The sequence below is a fragment of the Pelodiscus sinensis genome, chromosome 15, assembly GCF_052426305.1.
Source record: "Pelodiscus sinensis isolate ZL-2025 chromosome 15, ASM5242630v1, whole genome shotgun sequence".
In the NCBI taxonomy this organism is placed as follows: domain Eukaryota; kingdom Metazoa; phylum Chordata; order Testudines; family Trionychidae; genus Pelodiscus; species Pelodiscus sinensis.
The window spans coordinates 35,897,969-35,913,190 of NC_143066.1; the positions used below are offsets into that span (position 1 = coordinate 35,897,969).

Here is a 15,222-nt window from a genome sequence, read left to right on the forward strand (position 1 = left end):
CCCTGAAGTCAGCCATGCACAGTAGCAGCTCTGTAAATCACGTCCTAGCCAGGCACCCACAAAGGGAGCCCATATTTTTAAATGGAAGCAAAGTGACATGCCCAAGGCCACCCTGTGAGCCAGTGGCAGATCAGGGAATGGACAATGCCCTGCCTCTCAGCCCTGGGCTTTTTACCCACTAGATCCTGCTACTTAGCACAAGGAGTAAGGTGTCCCATACGGGCATTGCAATACGTGTACCTCACCCTGGCTGGCGTGACGGCGGGTGCCATAGAGGGAGGGGGCTGCTGGCAGCCCACTGCCTTTCAGTTCCATGTCATGTGGCTTGCACTGCATCGGGTGCCTCTCCAGTTACAGCTTCACCCTGTTCCCAAGCCTGGAGCCTATCGCTCTAAAGTGAGATATCGGTTTGCATCTGCCTCTCTTAACAAAAGGAGACAATGCGCCGAGACTGGACCTCACCCACTGTCTCTCCTTGTTTGCTCTCCCCCATGCCCGCAAGCAAAACGCACTTCCTGCTCTTTGCCCACTCCCCTTCCTGCACCGATGTCTGTCTCTGGCCTCACGCAGCCTGCGTCCCTGCTGTTCTCTGCTGGGCGAGACTCTCATCCTGTTGCCCTCTGGAGGCTGATGCTGTGAGACACTATAAGCCGGGGGTGGGGCGCGCTTTATTGGGTCTGGGGCTGCTGACCCACAGAAAAATCAGTCGGGTGGGAGGCAGCGGGGGCTGGACTGGCAGCGGGGGCTCCCCAGGGCTGGCGGGGAGGATCCCTGAGCCTAGGGGGCTGGATCCAGGCAAGCCAGGGACCACATCTGGCCCCTGGGCCGTCGGTTGCCCACCCCTGCTCTAAGACTTAATACACAGCCCAGACCCGCAGGGGCAGCGTAAGACACATCTGGCCTTGGCGGCTCCTGTCCCTTTGTCCCTGGACTAGCATTTCTCACAGCCGAGCCAATCGAAGCTCTTTGCGGACGTGCTGCTTGGCAAATAATGGGACAAAGGAGCTTTGTCCAGAGAGGAGACTCCCCCTGGAGACCCGGCTGCAGTTGCCGGTACGACGGGAGGTTTGCAAGCAGGTGAACAGCACAAAGCGTTTCGGTAACCGCAGGAAACGTGCTGCTCCGGCCATGCTGCCTCAAATCCTCGCTGCCTTCTCCACCTCGCCCTCTCTCTTCTCCCGCCGGCCTCCCGGGCCCCAGGCCGCTCCCTGTGCCTAGACCCCGGTGCTGCAAAGCTCAGAAAGGCGCCACCTTAGGTCCCACTGAATCCAGTCGCCTGCCGCTGAGCGTGCGTTTGAGGGCTTTGCTGGATCGCCGCGCCAAGGCCGAGGACGCAGCAGTGTCCCCATACAGCCACCAGCCCCGGCTGTGTCACTCGCGAGTTGTCTGGTCCCCGCTGCTCCAACGGGCAATGAAAGCCAGGCCGTGACAACTCTCCTCTTGCCTCCCCCTCGTCTCAGGAGCCAGCTGTCTTCGAGGCAGACATCGTCAGCAGCCAGCTCCGGTACTCTGGAATCCTAGAGACCATCCGCATCCGCAAAGAGGGCTTCCCAGTTCGCATCCCCTTCCACATCTTCATCGACAGGTGCTGCCGCCCGGAGCCGCTGGCTCCAGACAAAGAAGCTTTGGGAAGGGGCCTGTCCCAAAAGGGAGCCCGAGTAGACAGGGGGAGTGGGGCAGAGGGAGAGCAAAGTTGATTCCTCATCTCTCGAATCAGCTGAGAAGGGGCTGGTGCCCCACACGGGGGACGCACCTCAAGAAGCAATCCTGCACCTCCCCCAAAGGCCTCCCAACAGGTCTCCTCCCTCTCTAACTTACTGGAGAACTGGGGGGAGTGGGTCTCCGGGGTTCTGTTCCGGGTCCTGTTCTTGGCTCCGGTGTGGGGTGGAACCGCTCAAGAGAGTTTGCCTTGACTCGAGTCTGGGTCTCCCGCATTAACTGTGCTCCTGGGCTCAATTAGGTACAGGTGCCTGGTCGATCTCCGGCCGGACGTCAGGCCGGACGGCGTGAGCTGCGTGGAGGTGCTGAAGAAGCTGTGTGCTGTGAGCCCCACCATGTACTGCGTCGGAGCCAGCAAGGTACGGCAGCAACGGTCTGCAGCGGTGGCAGCAAGGGATCCAGGCTGGGGGCCCATTAGACTGCCCTCTCCTCCCCCCTGGCTCCACTCATGAGCTTCCGTGGGATGGAAATCGGATGTCCCAGACCACCATGGGTGCCTTCCCCTGCGGCTGCATGTCCCGTGTTGTTAACCCCTTGGCGTCCAGACGCGGGATACTGAGATGCCCTGTGGCCATCTACAGGGAGCTCATGTGGGGCAGAGAATTAAGCCAAACCCACCCCACCTCTGCTTTGTTAATTCTCATAGAGCCCGGCCCAGCCCCCCTGAATCAGTGAATCTTTCCATCCCCCTCTCAGCCTTGGGTCAGGCCCTGGGCACGAGGAGCAGAGTTCCCACTGAGACTGGTGGGAGCTGCTAGAGCCTGGGGCAGGAGCAGGACGGGGCCTTTTGGCCAGGTGAGCGAGCCGGGCAGCAGCTCCTCCTCCCCTGGGGCTGATGCCGTTTCTCTCTCCCTCCCGCCAGCTGTTCATGAAGGAGCACGTGTACCAGCTGCTGGAGAGCAAGCGGGACCGCGCGCTGCACCGGGCCGCGCTCACCCTGCAGCACTACGCCCGCGCCTTCTTCATCAAGAAACACTTCCGCTCGCTGCGCCGCAAGATCGTCCTCCTGCAGAGCCAGGCCCGGGGCTACCTGGCCAGGTGCGGAGGCGGGGCTGTGCCGGGGGGGCCCAGCCGGCTGCTCGCACTCCCACGTGGGAAGAGATAAGCTACTGGGGAACAGGGCTGGGTCAAAGCCCACGCCAAGGCCTCCTGCCCTTTGGGGCGCTCCGGGGCTGAGTTTCAAGGAGCCTCGTGCGGCGCTTTGGGACCAGGTGGGATCCAGACACAATCAAACCGTGTCAAGGGACTGAGCGTAGGCTGCTGGGGGTCTGACCCACCTGCACAGCTGTCAGGGCCTATCGTCCCCACTCCGGAGGACCTGATCCAAAGGCCTTTGGCAAGACTGATCAGGTTCAAGTGGGGTTCGGGTCAGGCCCCCGGCCTGTATGTTACATGCATGTTGACTCCTCAATAGGGCAGCCACGCTGTGCTGCCGACTGTCCTTAGAACGGAAATTTCCAGCCCTGTCTCCCTAACCAACCAGCCAAAGTCAGGGAGGAGCTGGCCTGGATGTCCGGCAGCAGACAGCGACAGGCAGATGAGGGTGGCACAGGAGGAGTCTGGTGTCACACGCCCATGGCCAGCGCTGGTCAGACAGAGCTCTGAGTCCTTTCCCTGTGCCTGATTTCCCACCGTCCCGATGCTGCCGCTTGGGCAGTGCCAGGGCTTTCGCCATGGGCTCAGCGTTCGGGGCCTGGGTACAGACTGCCCCCAGCCCCGTTAACCGTGGGGTCGCTGCTCCCTGCAGGCAGAGGTACAAGCGGCTGAGGAAGAGTCTGATCAAGTTCCGGTCCCTGGTGCACGTGTACGTGAATCGCAGGAGGTACCTCAAGGTGAGAGCGGCTGGTGCGGAATGGGCAGGCATGGGGCGGGAAAGGGGTCGTGCGATGGGCCATGGGCCTGGATCAGAGGGAGCTCTGTCGCTCAGGACGAAGGGGCAGCAGAGCTGTGAGGGGCTGGGGGTGGAATAGCAGGAGCTGCAGGTCGGGATGGCAGGGCACGGGCAGAAGCTCGCCCTGCCTCTAGCTTGTGCTGTAGCACTGCCTTTGCCCCGAAGATCCAGCGTGCGGTGGGGGCAGGAGGTGTAGTTCCCAAGAGCCCAGGCAGCACTAAGAACACAAGAGCGGCCCGGCTGGGTCACACCAATGGTCCCTCTAGCCAGGATTCAGTCTTCTGTGGGGGCGGGTTCCAGGGGCTTCAGCGGGAACAGACAGAACGTAGCACGTAACCCGTCCCCTGTCGTGTAGAGCCGGCAGGTCCTGGCTCCGGCGCAGTGCGAGGTGCAGTCAAGCCGCCTGGCTGCTATAGGCCTGTGCCGCACGGGGTGGGTGCGGGTGACAGCTGCTTTGCACAGGGACAGCTGCACTGCGTCCTTGTGCAAAACAGCTGGGACTCTGACACCGACATGGATTGAATTCGCCCAAACCTGGATGGCGCCTTGGAAAGGGGGGGTCTGCTCTTGCCCCAGCAGCACCGGGGCATTGTCTGGCGGTCACATGGGCCAGGCGCCGGTCTGCCTAAGTGAGGGGGGGGGGCTCCCAATGCTGCGTCCCCGCAAGCCGCTGGAGAGAGGAGATTGCAGAGGGAACAGCTTCAGATCTTGGACTCGGGGGGCCAGTCCTGTGGGCCCGAGCCAGCTGCTGAGCACCCTGCAGACACCAGGCCAGGTGTCTGATCTTGCCCACGGTGCTGGCGGGGGGCGTTTCCCTGCAGGCTGGGGACTCAGGAACCTTTGCTGTCGCCTGCGGGCAGGGGGCAAACCCAGCGTGAGCAGAGGGTGAATGGAAGCAGCATGGGGCAGAGGGAGAGGGTTCCCAGCCACGCTCCCTGCGGTGGGGGCTGGGGCATCCTGACTGCATCCAGGCTTACCGAATGGCTCTTGGGCCCCCAGCTGTGGGGCCCAGGGAGATCCAGCCGGGCCTGGCCCTTGCGGCCTATGGGACGAATGGGCTGGGAGCTGCAGGGTGAATGCTCCCCTCCCTCCGGGTGAGGAGCCCCCAGCTGTGCTCATGCCCAGCCCTGCCCAGGGCTCCCCCAGTTCAGAGCTGCTGTGCTGGGGCCGGACATCCTGGCCAAACACCCGGGCGCCAGCGCAGAAGGGTTAAGCCTTGGCTTAGCCGGCTCCGCAGGCAAACACACACAACCGCCTCCGAGCACTGAGTCCCGCCCTGGCCAGCTGTGCCGAGACGGGCACGTCCCCTGCCCCAGGCAGGGCAGCAGCGCGGGCGCCCGGCGGGGCCCATGAAGCGCGTCCGCTTCCAGCTGGATGGCAAGGCCGGGGTGAGTAACCGGCAAGAGCGTCCAGCCCCGCTTGGCAGGGCGACGGGGACGAGCACGGGGTGACGGGCCTGGAGGGTCCCCTGCTGCCTTTCGCCAGGGTGAGCACGCAGGAGAGAGAGAGGATGGAGGCAGGCTTGGTGCAGGCAGGGACTGGGCCCCCTCCCCCTGCAATCCCAGCCTGCAGCCCCCGCGCTCTCAGCTCTGCCAAGGGGGCAGGCAGGAGTGGAACCCGACCATGTGCCGTCGAGCCCCCAGCCAGCATCCGGCTGTTTGGCTTCATTCCCGCCGCGTCCTCCCGGGCCCCTCCCATCCCGACCAGATTCCTAGCGGGCAAGGGACCCGGCCCTGGCAACGGCCGCTGGCTGCTGCTCTCCATGTGCCCGTGTGCTCTGGTTGCAGAGGAAGGAGGAGGCTCGCCGGCGGGCGGAGGAGGAGAAGAGAAAGGCCGAGCAGGTAATGCCTGGTGCCTGCCGGGGGGGCCTGCTGGCGAGTGTCTAGCATGTCGTGGCGGGTGCGTGAGTGCACTGGCGTGTGTGTGTGTGTGTGATGGGAGTGTGCACGCATGCTGGCACGAGTGGAGGGCATGCGTTGGCAGGCGGGGCGGTGCATGCCAGTGGGGGGGGTGTCTGTGTGTGGTGGGTGAGGGTGCATATTAGGGCAGCTGCCCACTGAAGCAGTTCAGGGCCACATTCTGCCCACAGTGTCAGCTGAACTCACCGCCCTGCCAATGCTGGGCGGGCCCGAGCTAAAGGCTCAGGGCCCCACGGTGTAAAGCCGGTGGCTGTCTCTGCATCTCCAGCGGCTGGGTTCTGGTGACAGTCACTTACATTTCTTACAGGCACTGTCCTATCACAGGGCTTGGAGGGGGCTCAGGGCAGGGGGTCGGGTTGTGACAGGGCAGTATCTGTAAGAATTAAGTGTGGGGCGGAGCACGGGGCTCAGGGCGGAGGGCTAGGGACGTGGCAGGATGTAGGAGTCAGGGTTGGGGGTGTGAGGGTTCAAAGCAGGGGATTGGAAGGTGGGATGCAGGAGTCAGGGCAGGGGGCTGGGAGTGCAGGGGGAGGGTCAGGGCAGGGGTGTGTGTAGGGGGAGGCTGGGCCAGTCCCAGTCGTTGCCAGGTTACCATTACCTGGCTGGTGGGCGGGTCCCTGCCTTGCCGCATGCACATCAGGAGCCCAGCTGGGAGCCTTCCCACCTCCCCTGCAGTGCACCCTGGCGGGCCCCTTTCGCCCCCCTGCCTCACCTGGCTGCACGCGCAGGGCCACTCACGCCAGCCTGCAGCAGGAGCCCCAGGAGCCTGGCTGGGAGAGCGCACAGCGAGCCCCCCAGCGGCGCCCCCCAGCCAGCTCTCAGGGTGTCTCTAGACTGCAGGGTTTTGTCAACAAAAGTGGACTTTTCTCGACAAAACTATACCTGCGTCTACACTGCCACTGGGTTCTGGCGACATAACGTCAACACAACTCAGCAGTTTTGTCAACGGCTGTAAACCTCATTCTACGAGGAATAACGCCTTCTGTCGGCAGAGTTCTGTCCACAGAAGGCGTTATTGCATCTCCACTGTCCTTTGCGTCTACGCTGTCATGTCGACAAAACTTCTGTCGACAAAAGCCTATAGTCTAGACGTAGCCTCGGTGGTGCATGCTCCGGCCTACTCTCAGCAGCGCCCCCCCATCCTGGCTCTCAGCAGCGCCCCCAGCCTGGCTCTCAGCAGCGCCCCCAGCCTGGCTCTCAGCAGCGCCCCCAGCCTGGCTCTTGCCGGAGCGGCACACCGGGCGCACCTCTTGACTTGCACCCCTTGTTCTGGGAGCACAATGCAGACAAGGCTGGTCCATCCCAGCCTGCCACCCAGAGGACTGGACCCAGAGAGGTGATGTGGGGAAGCCGGTTAGCGCCTCCAGCTCTCCGCCTCGGCGCTGGAGCAGGGCGATGGGCAGACCATAGCGCGCTGACCGGCGTCTCTGTGCTCTGCTCTCAGGAGCTGACCAAGAGGGAGGTGGTGGATGTGACGCACCTGGAAATCCCTGCGGAGCTGGCAGGGCTGCTGGAGCTGGTGGCAGGTAAGTGCGCGTTTCCCACAGAGGGCTGGGCCGGAGCAGCAGCAAACAGTCCTGTGGGGCTCCAGGCCACTAGCAAAGGCAGCTTAACCCAGGGCTGGCCTTACCACGAGGCAAACTGAGGCAGGTCACGGCAAAGAGCTGTGGGGGGGGGTACCACTAGGACCCAGAGAATTGAGACCTTTCAAAGTTTTGGCCCAAGTGAGGGGACATGGGGCCGTCATTTGAGCTCCCCGCCTCAGGGGCCAAAATGTTGTGGACCGGGCCTGGCTTCACCAGCGCTGTCCTCCTGTCTCTGTGGACAGGCCCTGAGGAGCGTTAGCCCAAGACCGCCCTGCTCAGTGTCTGCCTGCTCCTGTGCAACTCAGACGCCAGACTCCACCCCAGAGGTGGCTGCCCTGCAGTGGTAGGTGAGGCGCTCCCTAAATGTAGGCTCAGATTCTAGCCAGCCGCTCTTGGGAGTCACGGAGGAAAAGGGCCTGTCTCCCGCCTCTCCAATGCCTTGGGGCGCTGAGGGAGAAAGGCCGGCTAGAGGCAGATGCTGTTATCTTACCCAAGTCAGCAGCACTGCGCCAAGCTGCCATCTAAACAGAGACTGGCGCAGGCTCGCCCCCCTCAGAGCGCTGGCAGCAGGGGGCCAGCCGGACTGGCTCCTAGGCTTAGCTGTCTAGTGGTTAGAGCAAGGGACGGGGCGTCAGGATGCCTGGGTTCTATTCCCAGCTCTGTCATTGGCCCCTGGGCCTCAGTTTCCCCAGTAGGGTTTAGTTGGGCCAGATTGCTCTCTAGGAGGCTCTAGAGACCAGTGAGCGCTGTTTCTGCCCCACCCAGAAGGAGCTTGGCCCAGTCTCCCGGCTGCACCAAGGTGAGTTGATCCTGCCTTGCCCCGCAGCCCAAGGATCCTAGGCTCAGACACCCCAGGGAGCTTCTGTTTGTTGCCCACCCTTAGTCATAAGCCAATGGTGGGGGGTGGAGCCTCTTCTCCTCCTGACCCCACTGACTCCTGGTGCCTCTGTCCCCCAGCTCACACGCCGGTGCCTGCTCAGTGCGTCGCACTGGCCCCCGTGCCCACACTGCAAGTGGATTCCCAGCTCACCCTGCCTCTCGACATCAACAACTACCCCATGGCCAAGTACGTGCGGGTCCACTTCCAGGTAAGGGTGGCCCTGAGCAGCCCCCAGAGCCACTCTGTGCCCTCCGAAGAACTGGCTGTGTAGGGAGGGAGCAATGCCGGTCGTTAGCTGGGACCAGAAGCCAGGACACCTGGGAGGGAGTCAACCCTAGTGGTTAGAGAGCATGCAGGGACTCAGAACTCCCGGGCTCTCCCAGATCTGGGGAGAAGGGTGGAGTGGTTAGAGCAGGGGCCTGGGAATCAGGACTGTTGGAGTCCAGTTCTGCCACTGACTTACTGCGTGACCTGGGGCAAGTCACTTAACTACACTTTCCCCATTTGCAAAGCAGGGCTGAGGGTGCTTACTGACCTCCCAGGGGCGGGGTCAGATCCTGTGGAATGCTGAGCACCAGGTCATTGGAGGGCGCTGAGGCTTGGCTTCCAGGGGTTCCAGGCAGCGTCTGTGAATGGGTCTGAGCTTAAAGGGATGTGGCTGAGAGAAAACCCGCCGCGAGGAGAAAGCGAGTGGGCTGCTCTGTGGCACTGGTTCCCCTTTTACCTGGCTGCGTCTCTGGCTTTCGCTCAGCCCCTGCCGGGTCCTAGCCGGCTTTTTCTAGCCCACGGCGCCAGTGGGGTCTCCCGCACGCAGCAGGGTGCCAGAATCCTGTACAGTTTGAGGCAAAAGAGCCTGTCAGCTCATTCAGAGCCTCACCCCTGCGTTTCTTTTCCCACGGGACGGTGTCCAGTGTCCGCTGGCAAACAGGGGCCGGGGCCTGCTCTCTGTGCGGAAGGCACCCTGCGTCCGGCAGCAGGATGCGGCCCCTCGTTCTGGATTTGGTCCGTGCTTGTCCCACAGTGGCACTGGAACACTATTTAGGGTGGGGTTGCGGAGCAGTGCCCCCCCGCCCTTACTTCATCTGCACCCCCATGCCCCAGGCTGGGGCCACAACTGGGGGGGGCCAAGGGTCAGGTTGCAGCAGAGTCCTCGGCACCCGGGGCTCTGGGACCAACAGAGGAGACCGGTGGCCAGTATCCCCAGAAGCAGTGGGGCCACAGCTGGGGTTCCCTGGAACTGTGGGGCTGGACCTGCAGGCTGCAGCAGGGACCCCAGGCGTGGGCTGGAGACCGGGATCCTGCAGTGGGGTGCAAAATCTGGGGGTGCTGCAGCGTCTCTACTGTCTGCTGGAAGTGGCGTGGCCCCACACGGTGCTTCGCTATTTCTAGAGCCAGGTGCCGCCCCACCTCTCTCCCTTCGTGTGAACAGACCAGGATGAGGAGCTCGGTGCCAGGGGATTTCGTCATGTTACTTTGGCCCCCGGGGAATGTTCCAGGCTGGGCCTTTCAACAGGCCGGGCCCCTCCTGGTGCCCATCGCCTGAGCTGTGGCGAATCCCTGCTACAGCGCTCAATGCGCCTGCCCTCTGTTGCCCCACAGGAGCCGCTGTTCGGGATGCTCACCGTGCCTCTGGCCTCCCCCCTGACCCAGCTGGAGGAGGAGTTGGTGCAGGAAGCGCTCGCTCTGTTCAAGCTGGTAGGTCGGTCTTCACAGCATCTCCCAGTCTCGTCCCCTTGGCCTCAGTTTGTCCAGAGCCTCTCCTTGGGCTCTGGGTGGGCGCAAAGGGCGGGGAGCGAGGCCGGGTGGGTGGGGAGGGAGGCTGGGTCAGTGCAGTGGGCGAGGAGGGAGGCTGGGTCCATCCAAAGGGTAGAAGGGTTCGTGGCCAACAGGCATTAGCTCAATAAATCAGTCTGGGCTGGAGGCCTGGGATAGCCCCTCCTGTCCTGCCTCCGGCCTTGGCCTGACTCTGCCGACCTGGCCCACGGCATGTGCTCCAAGGGGCCTTTCAGCAGGGACAGAGAGGAGACGACTGCCAGGAGTGCCCAGCGTTGCTAGGGGACCCTGCGGCTTCCCCAGCGCCAGCCTGGTGCCCACGCTGGTGGTGGTAAAGCTCTCGACCCACCATCTCCACAGGGGTGAAACCGGCCCAGGGCGGTGGAGGTGGGGCAGGGAGCTGTTCAGGAGGAGAGGGGCTTGGAGGACAGGTTGCCTATTAGGACAAACCATTTCCCTAGGCGGGTGGGGAAGCACAGGGACGGGGTCCCTAGGGAGGGGGTGGAGTCTCCATCCCTGGAGGTGTTTAAGTCCCGGCTTGACAAAGCCCTGGCTGGGATGGTTGAGTGGAGGCTGGTCCTGCTCTGAGCAGGGGGCTGGACTAGACCCCTCCCGAGGTCCCTTCCCAGTCTGATCCGTCAAGAGCAGTTACAGCACCTGCGCACCATCCTCCCTGGCAAGGTGGGGGGCTCCCTGAGGGCGGGAGAAGATGGGGCCCTTCTCTGTGGGGAAGGGGGGGAGCCTGGCACCGGCAGGCGGGTGCCCGCTGTGCTTGGGGCTACCTTTGGCAGGGATGAGGCGCTGCAGCGCAGGGCACCCCACTGCCCATTCCGTGTTGAGCTTGCAGCTCTGAAAGGACCAGGGCTGCTCCCCCTCCCTCTCCCCTGGGGCCAGCTCCTGCACCAGGCTGTGCATAGGGGCCTGCCCGGCCTCACCCTGCTCGCAGCAGCCCTGGCCCCCCTCCAGGAGAGGTGGTGACCCGGCACCAAGGCAGGGGCTGGGCGTGGCACGGACACAGCGCTGGGGCCAGCAGCTGCAGCGTGGGAGGCTCCACAGAGCTCGACGGTGCATCCCAGGAGAGAAATATCCAGGGGCCAGAAGGGGGCCGGTCTGTGCTTCGGGGGGACGTGACGGAGAGATTTCTGACCCTCCCCCGGGATCCCCTGTCTCCTGGCGGTAGATTCTGCGCTTCATGGGTGACCCGCAGCTCGGCGGCGCGCAGGAGGACCTGTTTGGGAACTACATCGTGCAGCGCGGGCTCGCAGCGCCTGGCCTGCGGGACGAACTCCTGGCCCAGGTCGCCAACCAGGTGTGGCGCAACACCAACGTCAACAACGAGGAGCGGGGCTGGCTCCTCCTGGCCGCCTGCCTCAGCGGCTTCGCCCCTTCCGCCAGCCTGGAGAAACACCTGCTCAAGTGAGCTGGGGAGAGGGCCGGAGGGAGCCTGGAGGAGGCCGGCGAAAGGCTGAGCCTCACGGCTCCCCGGGGTTCCCAGTGCTTCTGAAAAATCCAGCCCATCCCATCTCTCTGATGGTCCCAGTCCTCCCAGCCTCCTTACCTGCCAGTGACCCGTGGGAGCCAAGGGCATCCACACATACAGCTCCTCCCGGGGCTCAAACCTTCAACCTTCCACCCCCAGCCCTCTGGTTTGGACCCCTGGAGCTAAAGCAGGAACTCCTTTGGCTGGACAGCAGCAGTAAGCTGTTGTAATCCGTGGGCTGGTCTGTAGGGGGCGACATCAGCCCTCATGCAGGGTGTTCCCTCAGCACCTGGAACGGTTGGGACAGCCCTGGACAGGCCCCATTGTGGAAGGTGGCCCCCAGCATTGCCTGGAGAGCCCCACCCAAGAGGCCACTGATGGGTCAGGGAAAGTCAAAGGGGGCTGGGTGCGACTCCGCTGTGCAGACACTCGCCTGGCCGGCCCGGCCCCCGCCCACGGCGTCCATCCTCCCTGGGCAGGTTTGTTTCCGACTACGCCTTCGACGGCTACAGGCCGGTGTGCCAGCACAAGCTGATGCGGGCCATGCTGAAGTCCCAGCTTGGCCCCGAGGCGGCCCGCACCTACCCGCCCTCGCTGCTGGAGTGGACGGCCAGCAGGCAGCGAGCCAGCATGGCCTTGGACGTCTACTGCTTCAACGGTGAGGGGCCTCCTGGACGAAGCCGCGGGCCTCCGGCAAGACTCAGCAGGGCGGGGCGATCGAGGGGGGCTGCGAGGAGCGTTTCTGCCGCTGCTCTGGTGGGGCCGGTTGGCGCCCGGCTCAGTGGGACTCACAGGGGTCAGCGAGAGCAGAAGGTTCCCCAGAGTCTGGGATCTCAGGGGACTGGCCCTAAGGCGAGAGAGGGTGTGGGGGAAGCAGGGAGGCAGGGCCGATCAGGCCTTCGAGGCAGACCTCCATCTGGGCAGGGATGAGGGATGGGGGTTTGGGGTGCAGTAAATTGGGGGAGCCCAACATTTGGGTGCCCCCAACCCCCATTTCACCTTAACCATCCTCTGTTCCCATGCCTGCCTCTGGCCTTCCTTTCCCTACTCACCCAGGGTGAGTTTTAGCGGTGCACACACAGTGCCCCCCATGGGGTGTGGGGCAGCGCTGGGGTTCGGCTGCTCGGTAACATGCAGCGATTTGACGGTCTGCTCTTAACTTCCCAGGGGACCAGTTCTCCTGCCCCATCCATTCCTGGAGCACCGGGGAGGAGCTGGCAGGAGACGTCCTGAAGCACAGGTACGGGGGCTTTGGCCCTGCCTCCCCGCCTCCCGCCCTATGGACCTGCCTGCTCCGTGTCCCACAGGGACTGTAAGGCCTTGGGCGTCCTGGCTCTGTGCGAGGCAGAGCCGGTAGGGCTGGGGAGCTCTGGTCACGTGAGCAGCAGTGACTAACCAGCGGGACGCAGTGTGGATCCAGAATCCCGAGGGACAGTGTTCAGGTGGATCTGGGGAGCGAGGGGGCTGGTCCAGGACCCATCCCGAGCCGAATGCCACCCCTTGCGATGTGTAAAGCAGCGAGCCCTTCCCCAGCAGGGCCGTGGGCTGTCCCAGCAGCTGCGGGCTGGGGAACTCACGGGGCCCTGTTCTGATGTGGGTGGGATTATCAGAGCTGCTGCTGGGTCTCGGTGCACGAAGCGCGGGAGGGCCAAGGCCTGACCTAGGGGGGCTGAGCAGGCAGGGCTTCTCCCATGGCAACTGGCCCTGTCCCCTTTTCGCTGCGTCCTTCCCCTCCCCACGGGAGGGCACTCTCCTGGCTCAGCGCCCTTGCTTTGCCGGCAGGGGGCTGACAGAAGGTTGGCGGGGCTGGTCCGTCTCCATGAAGGACGGCGCCCAGTGGGCCGAGCTGGCTGGGCACGATTACATCCTGGACCTTGTTTCCGACCTGGAGCTGCCTCGGGGCTTCCCCAAGCAGAAATCTTATTTCATCATCGCTTCCGAAGGGGCGGAGGAGGGCAGTGGCGCCACCAGCGCGTAGGTACCCGGGGCTGCTGAGGAGCTGGGTGGGCCGCAGCAGCTGTGGGGGGATCAGACCCTGAATCCCTTCCCGGATGGGCAGACCTGTTCCTGAGCCACTCGGAGGTTCTGGGCGCCCTCCGCAGCAGCCCTGCCCTGTAAAGGGGCGGCTAACCATGCGGGGGGGCCCTTTCGAAGCACCTGATCATTCAGCTGCATAGTGTGCAGCATACGCACCATGGCATGCGCCGGAGCTGCCTTCCAAGAAGCAAGAGGTGTGGCCTGGAGAGGAGGTGTGGCCTGGAGAGGAGGTGTGGCCTGGAGAGGGAGGCGTGGCCTGGAGAGGAGGTGTGGCCTCTGGAGGGAGCTGAGCATAGGACTGGGAGCCAGGAACAGTGGGGGGGGGATGCGAGATCAGCAGTTGATGGGAGCCTTCAGCCAGGCTGGGACTTGAACCCATGAGCAGCGTGGTGCAGACCGGCCCTGCCGCCTGGCCCAGCAGCCTTGCCTGGCCTCAGAGCTGGCTGCATGCGGGGTCTCCACCTCCGTGTGTCTCCAACGCGAAGGTACCAGCAGCAGGCTGGCGTCTCCAGCAGACAAAGGGAGAGCAACAGGGGTGGAGGTTAAACAGCTGTTCCCTCTCTGTGCCCCTCCCTGTTCTCTGTAGCGTATTCGGACAGGGCTTGGACTCGGATGAGGAAGTCCCTCCCCCTCCGCTCACCAAGGCCCCCACGGGGCCGCCTCCAAACACCCCTGGCTCAGAGGGATATTACTGTCGTGGTAAGCGTCCAGCTCTCCTCTGGGCGTCCTTCCTTCAGACCGGGCCCCTCTTTCCACAGCCAAAGCAGCATGGCCACGTCTCTCCCGGTCGCTTCACAACCCAGCTCGAAATCACCTTGTCCTTAGAAAAAGGCCACCCTTCCCATAATGCACCGGACCACTCCTGGGGGTGGGGGGGAGAGGGGACCTTCCTGACCTGGGTGGTGATGGGCAGATGCCATGAAGCATGCGATTTAATCCCACACACCCCTTTCGCCTGCAGAGATCAGTGTCACCAGGGTCAGCTGTAGACTCTGGTGTGCAGGCAGGTTCAGGGTGGAATTACTAGCCAGCCACACGCCTCCGGTCAAACCCCAGCAACACCTTCCCCTTTGCCTGACTCTGCCTGTCGTGTCCCTGCTGGCAGATTCTGACACCGTCAGCGAACCTCGAATGCACAAGGGGTTGGATCGCTACCTGGACAGTCTGTTTGACCCAGTGCTGTCCTATGGGAATGGGGTAAGGACCGATTCCCATTGGGCTTGGGGGCCTGCCTGGCTTCACGGGGGGGGGGGGATCATGAAAGACGTGAGGGGCTCAGCTACTAGGGACATGGCCCAGGTCAGGACCACAGTTAGACCAAGGGAGGCCCTGGCTTGCAGCAGTTTCACTGGGACCCTTTGGAGCATGGGTCTAATTGGGGAGAGAACCACAGCAGAAAACTCTCAGGGCCGGAGGGTCTGTCTGCTAGCCAGGCCGCCTGCCCTAGTGGTAGCAGAGAGCTTTGGGGCTGGGAGGGCTCCCTTTGAGTCTCTGGGACCTAAGGGCCTGTGTGGGCCCCAAAGACCCCACGAGGCTGGGTGGTGGCCTCTGTTCTCCCACTTCCTTCCCACCCCAGAGGTGGCTGCATTTCCCTAACAGGAGGCTTGACAGGTGCTGTCTAAACCTCACCTGCTGTGATGTTCTGGGGTGAGGTTCTTGTCTCCTGTGCCATGCCGGGCAGCAGGAAGGGGCCCGGTTACACGGCAGTCAGGAAGGCTGGCTGGGGCCCATGCCCACCTCTAGGGTGGCGGAACCATTAGCTGGGCCTCGCAAGTGGGGCCTGGGGACAGGTGGCCCTGGGAGAAGCTCGGAGACACGGGACCGCAGTTGTTACAACAATCCCGGGGCCGAGGTCACGTTTGCTCCCTACCCACCCATTGCGAGCGCAGCGTGACTGGGGACGGAGCTGTCACTTGATCTCCCTGGCCCGGATGTTC

General features: G+C 63.6%; 1 protein-coding gene across 1 annotated transcript in view; it reads left to right on the plus strand.

Moving 5' to 3' along the window:
• MYO15A (myosin XVA) overlaps positions 1-15,222 on the plus strand; it is a 92,028-nt gene that overhangs the window by 31,191 nt on the left and 45,615 nt on the right. Inside the window, exons 21-34 of the mRNA XM_089782282.1 lie at positions 1,461-1,585; positions 1,961-2,078; positions 2,582-2,757; positions 3,467-3,551; positions 5,398-5,451; positions 6,974-7,055; positions 8,073-8,203; positions 9,595-9,690; positions 10,949-11,184; positions 11,728-11,906; positions 12,416-12,488; positions 13,031-13,222; positions 13,872-13,984; positions 14,391-14,482. Of these exons, the coding sequence (XP_089638408.1) occupies positions 1,461-1,585; positions 1,961-2,078; positions 2,582-2,757; positions 3,467-3,551; positions 5,398-5,451; positions 6,974-7,055; positions 8,073-8,203; positions 9,595-9,690; positions 10,949-11,184; positions 11,728-11,906; positions 12,416-12,488; positions 13,031-13,222; positions 13,872-13,984; positions 14,391-14,482 (1,752 nt within the window). The remainder of the gene's footprint in view (positions 1-1,460; positions 1,586-1,960; positions 2,079-2,581; positions 2,758-3,466; positions 3,552-5,397; positions 5,452-6,973; positions 7,056-8,072; positions 8,204-9,594; positions 9,691-10,948; positions 11,185-11,727; positions 11,907-12,415; positions 12,489-13,030; positions 13,223-13,871; positions 13,985-14,390; positions 14,483-15,222) is intronic.